Here is a 15,458-nt window from a genome sequence, read left to right on the forward strand (position 1 = left end):
CTGGTGTATTTTACAGTACTCGCTACAAGTAGACCTGATTATTTTTTTTAAGCAGGTCAGCTGCTGTTAGCACAGCTTTCACAAGTTAGCTGTACACAATTAGCAAACACTGTGAGACTTCTCTGTAACACCATTTCATTGCTTTTGCTCACTGGAAGAAAATGGAGTGAGAAAAATGGTCCTTTTCCAGCATTCTCCTGATCAGGTTGGTAATTAAAGACTCAAAAATCTTACCCAATACCCTGATATCTGGAATTTTTTAGGGCAGAAACATGAGGTTTTCCAACAGGAGAGGAAACAGAAAAGCATCATCTCTGATTACTAATCCCTGTGAGTATTCAGCAAGTGTTTGATACTGGAAATGACAAGGTGCACTAACAGAAAGCCAACAGAAAGTACCATGCTTCAAGAATCTAACACCATGTTTCCAAGTTTTTGTGTATTTGTGCAATATTTCAGTAATAAGTGAATACCAGCATATGTGTAAGTCATTCTAGGGTAGAATGTTTTAAATTACATAAGTAAAATAAGCAAACAGGAAGAAAATTATCAAATTCTCCTTTACCCGTTATTCCATTTAATAGTTTTCATGACTGTATGAAGAGACCATGTAATTAGCCATTCAGCTCGTCTAACAAACTAGTAAATCTTTTATCGTAAAGTCATGGCCTACTGTTCAAGGAAAGCAGTCAAGGACCACTGGAGATAGTTCAGGCTGTGCAAACTTTCACTACGTGTAGGTGCTGGACTGTCATGAAATCCAATTTGTTATCTTAAGTACATTGAAACATCAGAGAAGCATTTGACATGATTTGTACCTAATTTAGAGTGGCTGAAACACAGAACACTGTGATAGGCATCTTCTATTTGAGAGGCAGCAGCTCACAAAATCATAATGTTCATATACAAACTCAGAGAGGTATAGCATGAACTAGATTGAACAGTCTTAGCAGGTACGAGAAAAGGTTTTTCAGAGTTTAAAACAAAAAGCACAACAACTAAGCTAAAAATGAAGACTGAACAGAAATGAGAAAATAATCAGATTAAGAGAGCAGGCAGGCAGCAAGAGAGCTGCACAGAATGGCTAAATTTGAGGAAATAAATACATTGAGACTTCAGAGCTAAGACAGATGTTCTTCAGTACATCTTGCAGCAGTAGATTAAGACAACAACCTTCACTTCTGCCCCAGCCCTCTGCCATGGGTTTAGTGTACTCAGCGAAGTCACCGCATCCCAGCCAGCACAGCTCATATGCCAGCGTACTAGTGTTACGCCTGCCATTCCGGTGTTGAAGTGTGAGGCAGGGAGGCCAGGGCGCTCTCACTCTTTATCATGCTTCCCACTGACAAGTAAGCTACATCAGAGGGGAAAGGTGGACAGCTGGGGACAGTAGTAACTTAAAATCGCAGCAACATTCAAAAGCAAATTTCTGATCACACTCCTTTTTCTAGGAGGAGAAACTGAATCAAAAAAGTTGTCTTTCTCCACTTTGAGAGACGTCTCTTCTAATTGATCAATAACATTGGAGTGTTAGATTGTCAGACAAAACTAATCATTCCATTAAAGCTCCTAACGTTAATCCTACCTACCTCTCATCCTTACATCCTTTTATCTTACCATTCTTTCACCTCACACTTCAGACCCTAAGTTCTCTGCGGATGAACCACCTTGTTATTCAGTTTGTACAATACTTTGGCCAGGGAGATCCTGTGCCAAAACTGGGTTTCTCAAAATTGCAATAGCAAAAATTTTTATCTGTCTAAAACCACACTCCATCATACAAGGACAAAATATTCTGATCCTGGGCATAATCTCATTAGATAAAGAGCTTTGTTCATTGAAAGCCAGGTAATTAAGGGGAAAAAGCACACATCTGAAGAATATTAGCTCTACAAACAGCTGGACACAAGCAGCTGCTGATGTGCAGCTGCACAACATGTTAAGCCTTGGTATTCTACAGATCTGTAACAATTTTTGCTTAAATTGGAAGTGGAGAACCAGATATTAAAAAACCCCATAATTGTCCTCAATAACCTTGAGAGGGTTACCTGTACCAGGTAAAGGCTACTCATACGGAGGCTACTGAAATCAGTGTGAAACAGTTCAGCTTATATACCAAATCTGTATTTCCACAATCAAGGCTACCTTAAAGGACAACTTTATAATAAATCCAAAACTGCTGGCACAGTTCTCTTTCTCAGCCATCCTGGAGAAAAGAAAGGATTTAGTTTGCAGTCAAACTTACAAATATTAGGCGCTGTCTAGCACTGTGCGTCCTTAAAATATTTTTCACTCTTTTATGGATCTCATCTCCATTTGCTGGTGAAGGCCAACCAGAGCTAAACCTGCAAGAGGAAGAGGAAAAACAAACAGAAGAAATATTTTCTTGTTGAAAAGCTCAAAGAGCTTTTGACTCAGATTATTATTTTTTTTTAAATTATGAAGCATGCATCGCTTCCTTCTATTTGGTACATACACAATGTTTAGATTTGATTCTTTTTCTACTCTGGGGTACACACAAAGAAATATTTCAAGACAGTGCACAAATGGTATGCATCCACAATATCAACAAAAGGTGTGAAACATAGAAAATGTTGATGATTTTGTAACTTAAGTAATATTTCCATAATGTTTTTATTGTCCCGACAGAACAGAAAAGCTATACAGTTATTCTATTCCCAGTGATCAGGCTTCGTTTTCCCCTTTTTAAAGGAAGTATCACAGACATGAAATTCTTTTCACTGGAATAAATCAACAGGAAGATAACCCCAATGCGTGCAAATTGGGAAGCCCATGGAGTTAAATTGCAAATTCACAATCTTTATCTCACAAGATGGAACTGCATTTTAAGATGATTTTTTACATTAAAACCCAGGTAGCTTGCTTAATATGAGTGACTTAAAACTAACAGCTACTTTTGGACTTTATCCTTTTATGTTTTGCAGCACATTTTTTTCCACTTTACTAAAAAAACCCCACCAAAAACCCCACCCTCACCCTTCTCAGCAAGTTCAGAAGCTGTCAGAAATTTCATATCAATAGTTGTTCTCAGACTGTTAAGGGAGGCAACTGATATTTTAAGAACAGGATCATTTACACACCAAGCTCCACATGTTAGTATACTCAAAAGCGTATAGAATTATTGGGAAAGAATTATTGGGAAAGGTTATGAAATGTTTACTTACACAGTCTCATCACAGTGGATAGAAACAGGGCACCAAATCAAGATTGTGCATCTTCATTTCAATGTTTCCTAACCTCTGAGAACCTGACTTTGCACCAAGAAAATAAAAAATCACGATGTGGTATCATACTAATACGAATACGGGTCACCAGGCAAGCTGCGAGCTTGCAAGCCATACCACTGCAGTTGGAGCTAATGGAACAACAGCCAAGAGCAGCACTGGGCTGTCATACTCTGGGTGGCTTAGGAGCAAAAGGAACAGCAACATGCTTTGATCGTTGGCTTCACAAATTTGATGCAGTAGAGAAACATCATGACTCTGAACCCTGAGATTCTACAGTGGGCTCTGGATCAGTTTGCAGGACTGGGACTACAAGTCCCTCTGCTCTCTTCTCTCCAATTTATCACATTCCCTGTGTTATCCAGTCTATCACTCCAAAATCCCCAATCTGATCATTCCTGGTTAGTTTACCTTAATTAAACTTCCAGAAATTTCAATACAGCTGAAGAACTGTACAACTCCTTCTGAAAAGAACAAACCAAGTACACATAGAAAGCTTCAGTCCAAAACAAGTAACTTGGCAAAGTTAAAATTAATGGAAGCAGGATCCTGAAAATGGGAAGTGCCAGCCTGACTCAAAGGTTACAGCAGGACTGGGAGCACCTTGCAATCTTTTGGATCATTCCTTCTGTTACCAGAAAGAGACAGAAATACAAGTAGAAAGTGAACAGTTTTCTGCTTTTGAGTAACTTTCTTCCATTTTCTTCAACTTATTTGGACTCATTATTGCTTACCTTTCCAAAAAATCTCTCTCTGTTCTAAACAGCCCAAATATTTTCAGCCTATTTGTGAGTTTCCTTAAATCAAATCGTCTGTTTCTGAGTGCTTCTATTTTTCTTCAAGAAAGGGTGCCAAGAAATGACACAATACTGGAAGGATGAATCATATAATCTAAAGGGGGATTTATTTTCCATATTTCTAATGATGTTTAACATTGTTTACCTTTGGATCATTACAGGAAAGAATTTTCACAAAGGTGACTACAACATTTGTATTAGCATCCTGTACATTTACAACTAATTTTAAACACAACAGCATGTATGGCAAACCCATACTGTTCAATTCTTCTGCATACTACAATCTGTTGCACTAAAAGATCTCATATAACTTTTTCTAAAAGAAAGCAAAATGGTTTGTGAATTTTGTTAGGGGAGGAAAGCATTGCCCTTAAAGAAAGAGAAATCTAAGTCCCTTAAGCAGGCAAGAACATTCATTTCCCTAACACAGTCAAACCCAGTTTGATGTACTGCATTACAATGCATGTGCCCTATCATTAGCAGTGTTTTGAAAAAGAAAAAACTTTCTTTCTTTCTTTTTTTTTTTTTTTTTTTTTTAAAGAAAAGAGGTAAAGGAAAGGGGCTGGTGTGGTACTATCATCTTATGACTTCCCATCAGCATTTACAAACATTTACTACTATTAAAGAACCTCTGAAATGCATGTTTAAAAATCTGCATCATAGATGCAGTAAGAATGAGTCATTTCCCATTTGACAAATAAAAGAGAGTCCCATGAAGTCATGGCATTTTCTCTTACTTATACAGCAGCTGCTGTTCTTCCAACATTCAGGTTGCTGGCACTGAGAAAAGAAGTTGGAATAGATTGCCTTTGGGAAATAAAATTTACGAAATTCTTATGTAAGATTTCAGATCATTGTTACTAATCTTAAATTTACAAAAATCCTTGGAGATAAATGTATTTACTTTTGGAAAAAAAGAAAACCCAGCTTGCTATTGTATTCATTTAGAAAATACGTGGCTATGACTGCAAGAAGAAGAAGAAGATTTAAGTACTTAATTCAAGAACTATTAAATCTCTTTCTTCAGATGATTTTATTGATCAATCCACTAGTGTGCGCTGTGGTATAAGAAACATTAGCCACTCATACATTCCGCCCCCGCCCCGCCCCCCCCCCGCGACTTAATTTACCAAAAGAAAAGGGGAAAAAACCCAAAACCTTAAGTGTGATTAAAACCAGTACCAGCTTCTTCTTAATTACCTTCTCTAGTATTGTTATTGTCTAAATTTAGTAACAACTATAGAGTCTAATCCACATTTAAAGTCATAATGTTAATATTTACACCAACCAAAACTCAAATTAAAATAAAATCATGCCTGAAATGCAACAACCATAATCTAAAGGGAAACCTTTTTATGATATTCTAACTCTCCTATTAGAAATATTTTATAAAACAGGCTTTACAGCACAACTTGTCAGAGTATAAAGGGATTCCATTTGCCCCAAATCACCAATAACAAGTTTTTAAAATGACTAGCTACTTATTTATGTGATTAAGGTGTCACTATCATATTGCCACATTGAAAGGAAAGTCACTTCATTTCAATGACTGACTGTCCTGATAAACAAAATAAACTTCTACAGCTGTATTCTTTGTCATACTTCCAATTTTCCCTGGGACTTGCAAACATTCTGCAGTTACATCAGTTTAAATTGTTTATTGATTCCAATAGATTGTATAAACACTTTGGAAATATAGCTCAGTGACCTAGAAAAAGCCAGATCAATCAGGGAACTTCTCAAGATTAATTTCAAAGATGTTGTGTCGAGTCCGATCAAGGAAACAGAACCATTTTCCCTTGTAATGTGACTAAAGGCATTTATTTTCTTTTATGAGATAAGGATTTTTTTTTAAGGTCATACAGACAACATCTACCTTGATGAAAAAAAAAAAAAAAAAAAGAAGCCAAGCAGACAGTCTAGATCTTATGCTAAAGATTGAAGTTATTTTCATGTATAATTTTATCCATTAGGGTGAAATACTCCACTAGAAATACAAACGGGATACATCCACCCATTTAGTCTAGTCAAACAGCAGCTCGCAAACTTGAGAGCTGTAATAAATAGGAATTTCCAAATGTCGGGCAATCCAATCATCCACTTGCATAGCAAAAATGTTAATATCACATTTCAGCAGGAACTACTAATACATATTGTATCAGTAGAATTAATGCAAAAGCCTACTGCAGAATATTTGCAATTCCTATTGTGACCCCTTCCCCACTATCACACCTTGTGAACAACTCAGTGCATGTGGCCTCCATGAAGAATTCATCAGCTTCAAAGACACAGACTTCACGCTGAGCAAATCCACATACAAGGACAAACTATCAGAGGACAGAAATCAATGAAGTCCATAGACCAGATTAACAATTGGAGAGAATGCTACTGTAATTGAGTGGGGAAGAGGGAGAAAGAACTCTTAAAGTGAAGTATAACCTAAAAAACCCCACAATCTGCATGAACTTATACATGCAACAAGAGAGACCCTCAAGAAAAACAAAAATATTTAATTCTGAAATAGGAAAAAAAACCTCACAGATTTTATATCCAAGTAGGCACTTATGCAGCATTCACAATAAGTGAAGAAGTTGCTTTATTCTCATTTAAGAGGACATGAAGTTGTAATTCAGTACGATGAACTTGGTTCTCAGTGTATACTGGTCTGTGTGGAGGCATAATAGAAAGGCTGGACTACACCTAAGAGTTTTACTGATCTACTTAGTAAAGGATGCAATTTTGTTTTGCTTTTCCTTAAAACGACTGATGGCTATGAACCTTAGCATAGTACATGCAGTGCAAAAGTGTTTTAGAGACTACAATGGTACATACCAGTTCCTGAATTGTAACAAGAATAGACCAACACAAAAATCCTTACATTTTCACAATATTTGAAGTGGAGGAAGTAGACTGCTTTCACAATGCCAGGATACTACTATGAAGAGGAAACAATTGCACACAGATAAGGCCTTAAATCAAAGCACAGAAGCCCAAAAATTCAGAAGCAGAAGCTGACAGCTTAGCAATATACCGATTTGCTCTCCCTCTCCAGTAAGAAATTAAAAAAAAAAAGTAAAAATTTCTCATCCTTTCTATACAGTTTTTCTTACTTTCAAAAGCTCTGTTTACAGTTAGCTTTGAAGCACTAAAAATACATTATTTCTGAATTTTCAAATTAGTAAATACTTCTTCCTCCTAAGTTTCTTATCTAGCCCTTAAAATCGTGGCAAGATATATCATCCTCATGTAAAAAGTGAAACTTAAGTGGCAGACAGCTTCCAAGATTTCAAGGAAGGGCAATACTCCAGTTGAGCCATTGCCACAAAATGGTTGAAATCATTCTGGTACTAAATCATTAGTATGCCATAAATGGGCTGTACCTTCTTATTCTCTTTGGAAGCTTTTCCTTTACCTTTTATGTTCTCTGAATTTATTAATTTACACACAAAACAGCTTTGACAGCAATCGATTTCAAATTTACTTACCGCTACAGGAAAATCAACCAATGAAGATGACAAATAGTACAGATGTTGGTCAAAAATATGAAACAGGGCTTAAGTACTTCTTGGGTTTGCAGAATATCGTATGAAATAACTGATCTTCAAGTGCTGATTCCAGAAGTTAACTTAAAGAATGCAAAATAAGTAAACACCCCCAAAAGGTGAGACTGATAAACCCAAACAATTCAAGAACAACCTTACTACCAAACTAAATTTAAAAAAAATCAGAAATAATTACTTTTAAATGGCTAGGAATAGACAGGAAGCCTAGTTGTAGCCTCTCCCTACAGCAAGGTTTTTTTTAAAAAAAGTCTGCTAAAATTTTCAGCATTCCACTTCGCAGTAGAAAGTTCTCAGAACTTAAACATACACCCTCACAGAAGTAAACCCTGTCTTCGGATGCATGCCACTCTCTAAAATATTAGGTGAACTACCTGCGTCTGGATTATGCTGTGCAACAAAACTAGTACCCAAGATCCTAGGGTGACAAATTTCAAGATCACTGAAGATAAAGCTTCTGATAACTGGAATTTTCAAGGACTTCATGTAGGATCTAGTATTTCATTAGTACCTAACTGTTAGTACCTATCATTATATCTATCATTAGTAGTATCTAACTTTATGTTGGTATTTCCCTAATACTTGGAAAAAGATAATATAAAAAGATGGTAGTAAAACAATAGAGGAATATTACAGAAGGGCATCTGATCCAGACAGTTAACCTCTGTCTTACTTCAAACAGAACTTAGGGTTTTGTTAAAATTTACAGTAGGTAAGATCACATAGCAGCAGTATAACCAGGAGAACATAAAAAAAAGACATTAAGCTGCACTTCACTCTGGAAACAAAAGCAAAAGCCTGCCATTTCCATGGTAGGAAAAAAGAATCCTTTGATCCCAAATGCATGAGAAGTAGCTTTGCCTCTCAACATAACAGAAATGGTCAAATATTCCTGATCGCTGTAGTCTCTTGAGAAAAGGATTTCTCTTGTGCCAGCACATAGCTCCATTCAGAGTACTTGTGTTATTACCTTACAGAATCCATCTCACTATTTCTCCTTTCCCTTACAAAAGATACTTTACTGCAGGTTTCAGCACTGCAAGGAAGGCTTAGCTTGTAAGTCCGCAAGAAAAACACCATCTTCTAGGAGTGCAGGAGGATGTATATGCACCATGAAAGCAAGGACTGGACTTGAATTTTGCTTTCCTGCAGCAGCACTGAGAGAATATAGTGCTAATATTCTTTCACAGAGCATACAGGATACTTATCTACGCAGAAAAGGATATTTACCTATGCATAAACAACCAGACTGGGGGAGGCAAGTCAACTGTATTGACACACTGCTGGCCACACATCATGGGCAGGAGCTATAGAATGTGTATGTACCATTGGTCTGCACAGGAGCTAGAATCAAAATGCGAAGAGGCGTTATATGGCCACATCACTCTGCTGAGCATCAGTTTGCAACGTTACTAGCAAATGCTTTCCTTAGGTGACCAAAATAATAAAAAATTTAAAAATAAAGTATGAAAAATAAATATTCAAAACTTTGCTGCCTTGTTCAACACTAAATCTATTTACACTTCTGCTTCTGGATCAAACCCAGTGGAAAAGGGGAGAGGATTGAATTGTGGTCTCTCTAGCAGGCTCACAGAAACGGACTGGAAACTGCTAGAAAGGATACAAAAGGGCTCAGAGGACCTTATACAAGACCCCAGTTTCTGTATCACTGAAAAGTATTGCAGTGATTTAACTACTCAGCAGGACTCTGGGAAGTACTCCCAAGAAGGCAGACATTCACTTCACTTTTTTTTTTTTTTTTAAAAGGGAAAAAAGGGAACTAAAGGTCGAGATGGGGAGTCAAGTTTCATATTGACTATGGATTGACTAGCATTAAAAAAAATAGCCTGGATGTGTTAAGCTCTTCGTCTTTGTAATTCAAAATAAAATTGAGGAAATAAATACCAAATACTGTGAGATAATACTCTATATTCTTGCAAATACACTAACACTGGTATATTTTCAGTAGTACTGATTTTCTCTGTACTTCTGTGATCTGAACAACAGCGTTTGCATGCATTTCTAAACGTTGACCTCTGATCCATGTTTGTCATTCCAAGTATAGCTCTCAGTAAACAGCCAGCTAAAATCATTGTTGTCTCAGCAGCATGAAATAGAGATAAAATTTTTTAGACTATGCCCTTTACCTTCTCATTTTGAATTTTTTGATGACAAAAATAAATGCTTACATCTTTAACATAAAGAGATGTTATATCTCTAAAGAGCTGAGAACATTTGTTCTAATAAGAAGAAAAACATAATTTTCACAAGATCACAAATCTCGTCTGGAGAGGGGCTCATAAAGAGAAAAAGTAAGAATGTTCAGACAAGTTCAAGATTAACTGTCAGATGACTAAATTACTAAGCATGTAACAGCAGCTCACAACATACAAGACTTCCCCGCTATCAACATACGGGGCCCTGTCAGCTTTAAATAAAATGCATTTTAAAATTTAACACCCTCCCCAAAAGGAGTCCAGCTGAAAAAAAAAGGATTAAAAAGTCACCATTACAATATCTCTTCCCCAGACACAGGTAACTAATGCACAAACTTGTCAGAAGAGAGTGGGAAGGTAGACAAGATGACAAAGAAGCCTCCTGCAAACCCCAGGTACACCCTAATCTCTGTATAATAGGTCTCAAGAAATACTATTACACAGAACAACAAACAAGCAAGTTTTCAAGCAGAGGAAGATGTTAAAACACCAACTTGATCTTTATGAGTATTAAAAATTCAATCCCCACCTGCCATCTGTCATTTTTCTTTTTAAAGAGAAAAACCTGAGACAATTTTTCTATTTTGAAAAAAAGTGTTAGGCTGTGTGTAGGCTATAAAATGCACCCTGTGAGCATTGACTAACTGAGGCACCAATGGTAACAAAGATGAAACAGCCTGGAACGAGTGTGAACTAGCCACTAAAGTACATCTCCAAGTAGGGCCTCCATAAACACTTCAACATTTAGGACAGGACATCAGTTTCAGCCTCAGCTTCTCCCAATTATTTGATGTATTTGCTTATTCAGGCCCAGCTTTGTATATAGTTTTTCTACTCCCAGAAAGCCATGTAGCAACTTACTAAACTGAATGTACAGTAGAAGCACTGCACACCAAGCACACATCTACTCAGCAGGAGGTAGGGAATACTCTCCTTGAAGGACTGAAGCACGAAAAAAATTGTTGCTTTTTGACATTTCTTTCATCCCACCCTCATAAGACACTGAAGCTGTGAAGCTTGCCCAAATTATCAACCCAGGGATTGAAATCCACGGAACTGAGGGATATTAGAAACTGTCTCCACCCCAACCCCATTGGGGTCAGTGGAGACTACTAAGAAAACTAATTGCAATATAGCAATTAATATACACACAATTGCGGCAGAGGTCCACACTTCAACTCAAACAAAACAAAACTTTAGGATGCCAATAAAGCAGAAAGATTGGAAAATAACACACTAACTAGATTAAAGCTAGCCCAAGCACGTTGTGCACACTAGCCACGCACCTGACTATAGCATAACCACAAGTAGTACTTACAAACACTAGTCAGAAGTCAGAAGGAAAAAAGGTTTCCAAGTACCTCCTGTAAAGCCTACTTGACACGTATCTATATTTACATTCCTGAGATTCTACCTGCCTCTGAAGCAGTGATTATTTATTTAAGTATTCTGTGTTTTAGATGGACATTGGCAGCCTGAAGTTTGGGGCTTCACTGTTTCAGAGAAGGTTAGCAACAGAGATGTCAAAGATCCTTTTCACTGCCATATTATTAGGATTGTATTCATTAAGCAGAGAGGTGATGGCAGCCTGCACACCTCCAAATATGCAAACGATAGTCATGCAAGTACTGTTACCATCTGCTTATGTTAGTAATTCCAGAATTTCACAAACAAAACCAAGTCATTACCTTTCCCTTAGAGAAGATCGATTTAGCACAGAACTTAGAGAATGCTTCTGAAATGCTGGAGGTGCCGAATGCTCTAATGAACCAGAAGAATGGAATTGTCTGTTGGGTGGATCTGAGATCACATCCTCATTGCAAACAACAGAACTGTCAAAGTCTTTTCCATGAGTAGATTTTGCCTGCAAAAAAAACCCACCAAACCGTGCTAAAACTTATTATGAATATCAAGATGTACAGTTTTCATGTTTTTATTTTTCAAACCGAAAGGTTAAAGGTTGCACATACATGCAGGAATATCTGCCTGCTGGGGAAAGAACTAAATTAAACCAACAAGTGTGAGAGGACTTTGTTGGTATCTAAAACATCATCTTACGGCAAAGTCTACTGTAACAGCCCTTTTATCACTTTTTCTGACTGCACAGTTTAAAGGCTTACCTTTCCCAGGGATCTCACAAATTCAGAATGATTCCTGAGAGTCTAAACAACACAGACCTTAGACTTCTCCTCAGTCTGGGACCCCTTGTTCTTAAACTATTTTTTCGTCTCATGATTTGCTGTTCCTTATGGGAAAACTCTGGCCCATCTACTCATAGTCTACTCACTCTTCACTGTACTAGTTACTCCTTTCATAGTTCCTCTTAACCTGAAACATACCACTAAAATGTCTCCATGGGTCACCCTCATTACCTGGCATGGGACTTTTACAGGAGCCCTTTCCCAAAGATGAGGAAAAAAACTAAACCCAAAACGCACAGCAAAACCAGACGAACAATAATCAGGCTATTCATTAGTTCTTGCCAGGCTGTAGGGGTTTTTTTTCCTCAGCTTTGGGAAACAGCTCCTCTTAAACAAAGCTATATTTTATTTCCAGCATGAAAAAGACACATTATCTTCATTCCTGATTTCATGAAAATCTAGCGGCATCAGAACATGGTGAATTAACGCTCAGCTATCTGTGTTCTCCAATGACTGCTCTTAAAATCTACTTTCCCACTGCAGGGTGGGCAGATGGATGGGGGAGACAACATAGCCTTAAAATAACCATCCTTTAGTAAAAAAAATAAACAACACTCAAAAAAGACATATTTAGCATATTTAGTAGAAACTCTCTATTTTCTTTACAGTTTCTCTTTTATAGCCATGTAACAACCCAGAAGTGGCACAATATATTAGATTCACATGGTATGCGAAACTGCAATCCTTGGTAATAAAGGTTTAGAATCTGACAAAAGTGCACTTAATATAGATCAAGGTTTACCCTTATAATTCCCCTTCTTTCCTTCTCCCTGTTTATCACCAGTTTGCCCACCCATTAGGAAATCTAAGAGGCCATGTGTAATTAAATGGCTAAACCCAATATTCCTACAGTACTTCAGAAACACAGGTAAAAACAACTAAATGAGGATAGGAAAAATAAAAAACACCAAAACCCAAAGGAACCTTGACACTAATCTTCAGATCCATTTCACAGACAAAGCAGCTAAAATCTGAAAAAGGAAGGATGTGAAATAACAGAAGAGTGGCTTGACAGTTGTACCAGTGCCACCTTTCCCTACAATTCCAGAATGAAGCGTGCTCTCAGAATGACTGGGAAGCCAAATGCAAACTGCCTTTAAAAGCTCTTCTGCAGGCTTGTCACAACAGTTAGTGCCAAGGAGAAGCAAGTTCTGTACCTACAGGCACGAATATCTCACAGTGTTAAGTTTCACATTTCTATTTGTAAATACTCTGTATGCAGGCCTAAACTAGGTTAGATCAGATTTAAGATGTCCCTTTTCTTGCATTTGATACTACAGTAGATAAAGTTTCAGAAATACCTATGCAAGACAATCCTTTTCACTCAGGGCTTCCCAAAAACAATGTGTAAACAATAGCACTTCAGAGTACTCACTTCGGCTTTCTTGGGTCTGTAGCTGCCAAGAAGAGAAGCATCTGCAGAAAGAAAAAAGGTGCACCCCAGAAAAAATTAAAAAGAAAATCCAAATGTCCTAAATTTTATGCCATCTTTTACAAAATAGCTTACCTCTCCTCCCAAACAGTACTAAAGCAATTTATTATTATTATACATTATGAAATTCTAAACAGTCTCCTCAGACTATTTCAGGAAATCACTTTCTTTGGCTGAAAACAATGACTTCACATTTAATGGAATACAATGTTTATAATAACGAAGTAGTGTACAGACCATCTTTGCATAGACAGAAGTGGCCCATTCCGTTAAGCTATTAATTGCCTAAATCAATACAAAATCAAGCTCTACCATTCCCAAAAATTCTTACTACTCTTCTCTGAACAAGCTTCCCTATGACCACCTCTCCCTCCTTCTATCAACTCTTCATTCCTTCTCTCCACACTGACCCACAAACACGAGTACGAAGCCCATGGAAACATACATGGGGGAACTACTAGGTCCATACTGGGTTAGGATGTTTCACCAATATCAATATGCACCTCATCCCTGAGGGTCTGACATTAAATTACGTCTGCCTTCTTGATCAGTTATGTTAGTCGGTACTGAACAACTGTCACACTGTGACCTAAGCCGAAAGAGGTACTTTTATGCTACCACAGCAATGTAAAGACACCCTTCTATTAGCTACCTGCACAAAAGCAAAAAAGGACTAAACAGTAGAGTCAGTAAGATTTGCAATTCTAGGAATCTGTTTTTTTCAGAAGTTACAGTTAAGCCTCAAGACAGAGGCAGGTGACCATTGAATCCTCTGGATATTAATAGTGAGGTAGATTTCGGTCTCCTAACTACTGGCCAGAAACAAACTCATTTTGTAAGTATTCAATGGTATTGAGTCTGTTACATTATCCAGCTACTACAGACTGATAAGTATGGCCCCAAAGGGAATGCGAAACCTTTAAAATCCTGCACCCAGTGCTACTACAAAGAACAAATGTAAAATAACAAGTTCATAATGATTTGCTATATAACAATTCATAATTAGTGAGGAGGTGCAATAAAGATGAGGCAGAGCACACATAACAAACAAATACTGATGAGACTCATTAAAATCCTCGTATTGCCAGACATATGCAATAAAATCAAATTTTAGGGTACTTCCTTAAATTTCTGGTCCCACACCTTTTATTAAACCCTCCTTACTGATACCAACAAAAGCTGAAGCAGATATTGGAGCACATCCTGGATGCTCATTAATAAGTCACTGATCCTCTACTCACAAATACTGCTGAAATAAACATTATTCATTTTTGAAGAAACAGAGCCCTTGAACTTCAAAATGATCAATACTCCAAGCCTGATCAACACACCCACAGGCTGTGGTGCAGATTTGCTCCACTATCCAACTCATCAAAACAAGTGGAGTGAAACAGAGCACTTGCCTGGGCTTTGGTATTTTCTACTCCTACTTTCATACCGTGTAGAACTATGTTCCAAGTTTCATGAGGTAAATAATTATTCAAAATGACCTTTTGCAGCACTAACTTATTCAGTATTCTTCCTATTCCTAGGAAGAAAGAACAGCTTTTTCTCCATGACAGACTGACATTTTATAATAAATAATAATAAACACCCCCCCACACACCAAAATAACCTCACTAAACTACTGCAGAAACCAAAGCATTAATGAGACAAAGTAGAAAATACTAACCAGGGTCTATCTTGGTCCAGGTTTCTGCTGCACTTTCTCGCGTGGGACACCAGGTATGAACTTTAATACCAGGACTTGGCTGTTCAACCTGAAGCACAAATACTGTTAAAATACTCAGCATCAGATAAACTCCTATTTTTTTCCTGTTCTCTTTTGCAAGATCACACCTAGTCCTTTCTAAAATATTTTATTCCTACTTTAATACTATTTAAAACTATTTTCACAACACTTTTCTCACATTATATGTATTATTAGCATTACTGTGCGTAAACAAAAACAGTGCTAGAAAGGTCTAGAAAACTCTGAATATCACACTGTTCAAAGCAAAAAAAAAT

The 15,458-nt window shown here is 37.2% G+C and overlaps 1 protein-coding gene across 2 annotated transcripts in view; it reads right to left on the reverse strand.

Annotated features, from left to right (window-relative positions):
• Positions 1 to 15,458, reverse strand: part of SPATA6 (spermatogenesis associated 6) — a 43,063-nt gene that overhangs the window by 5,567 nt on the left and 22,038 nt on the right. The window contains exons 8-11 of one of the 2 annotated variants that reach the window (XM_086462284.1): positions 15,124 to 15,211; positions 13,395 to 13,435; positions 11,507 to 11,682; positions 2,246 to 2,345 (exon numbers count right to left, since the gene is read on the reverse strand). In XM_086462284.1, the coding sequence (XP_086318410.1) occupies positions 2,246 to 2,345; positions 11,507 to 11,682; positions 13,395 to 13,435; positions 15,124 to 15,211 (405 nt within the window). Of the gene's footprint in view, positions 1 to 2,241; positions 2,346 to 11,506; positions 11,683 to 13,394; positions 13,436 to 15,123; positions 15,212 to 15,458 lie in introns of both variants that reach the window. The other variant, XM_086462285.1, reaches the window with a different exon arrangement.

This window comes from Leptosomus discolor, chromosome 3, assembly GCF_034619465.1.
Source record: "Leptosomus discolor isolate bLepDis1 chromosome 3, bLepDis1.hap2, whole genome shotgun sequence".
NCBI lineage: Eukaryota > Metazoa > Chordata > Aves > Leptosomiformes > Leptosomidae > Leptosomus > Leptosomus discolor.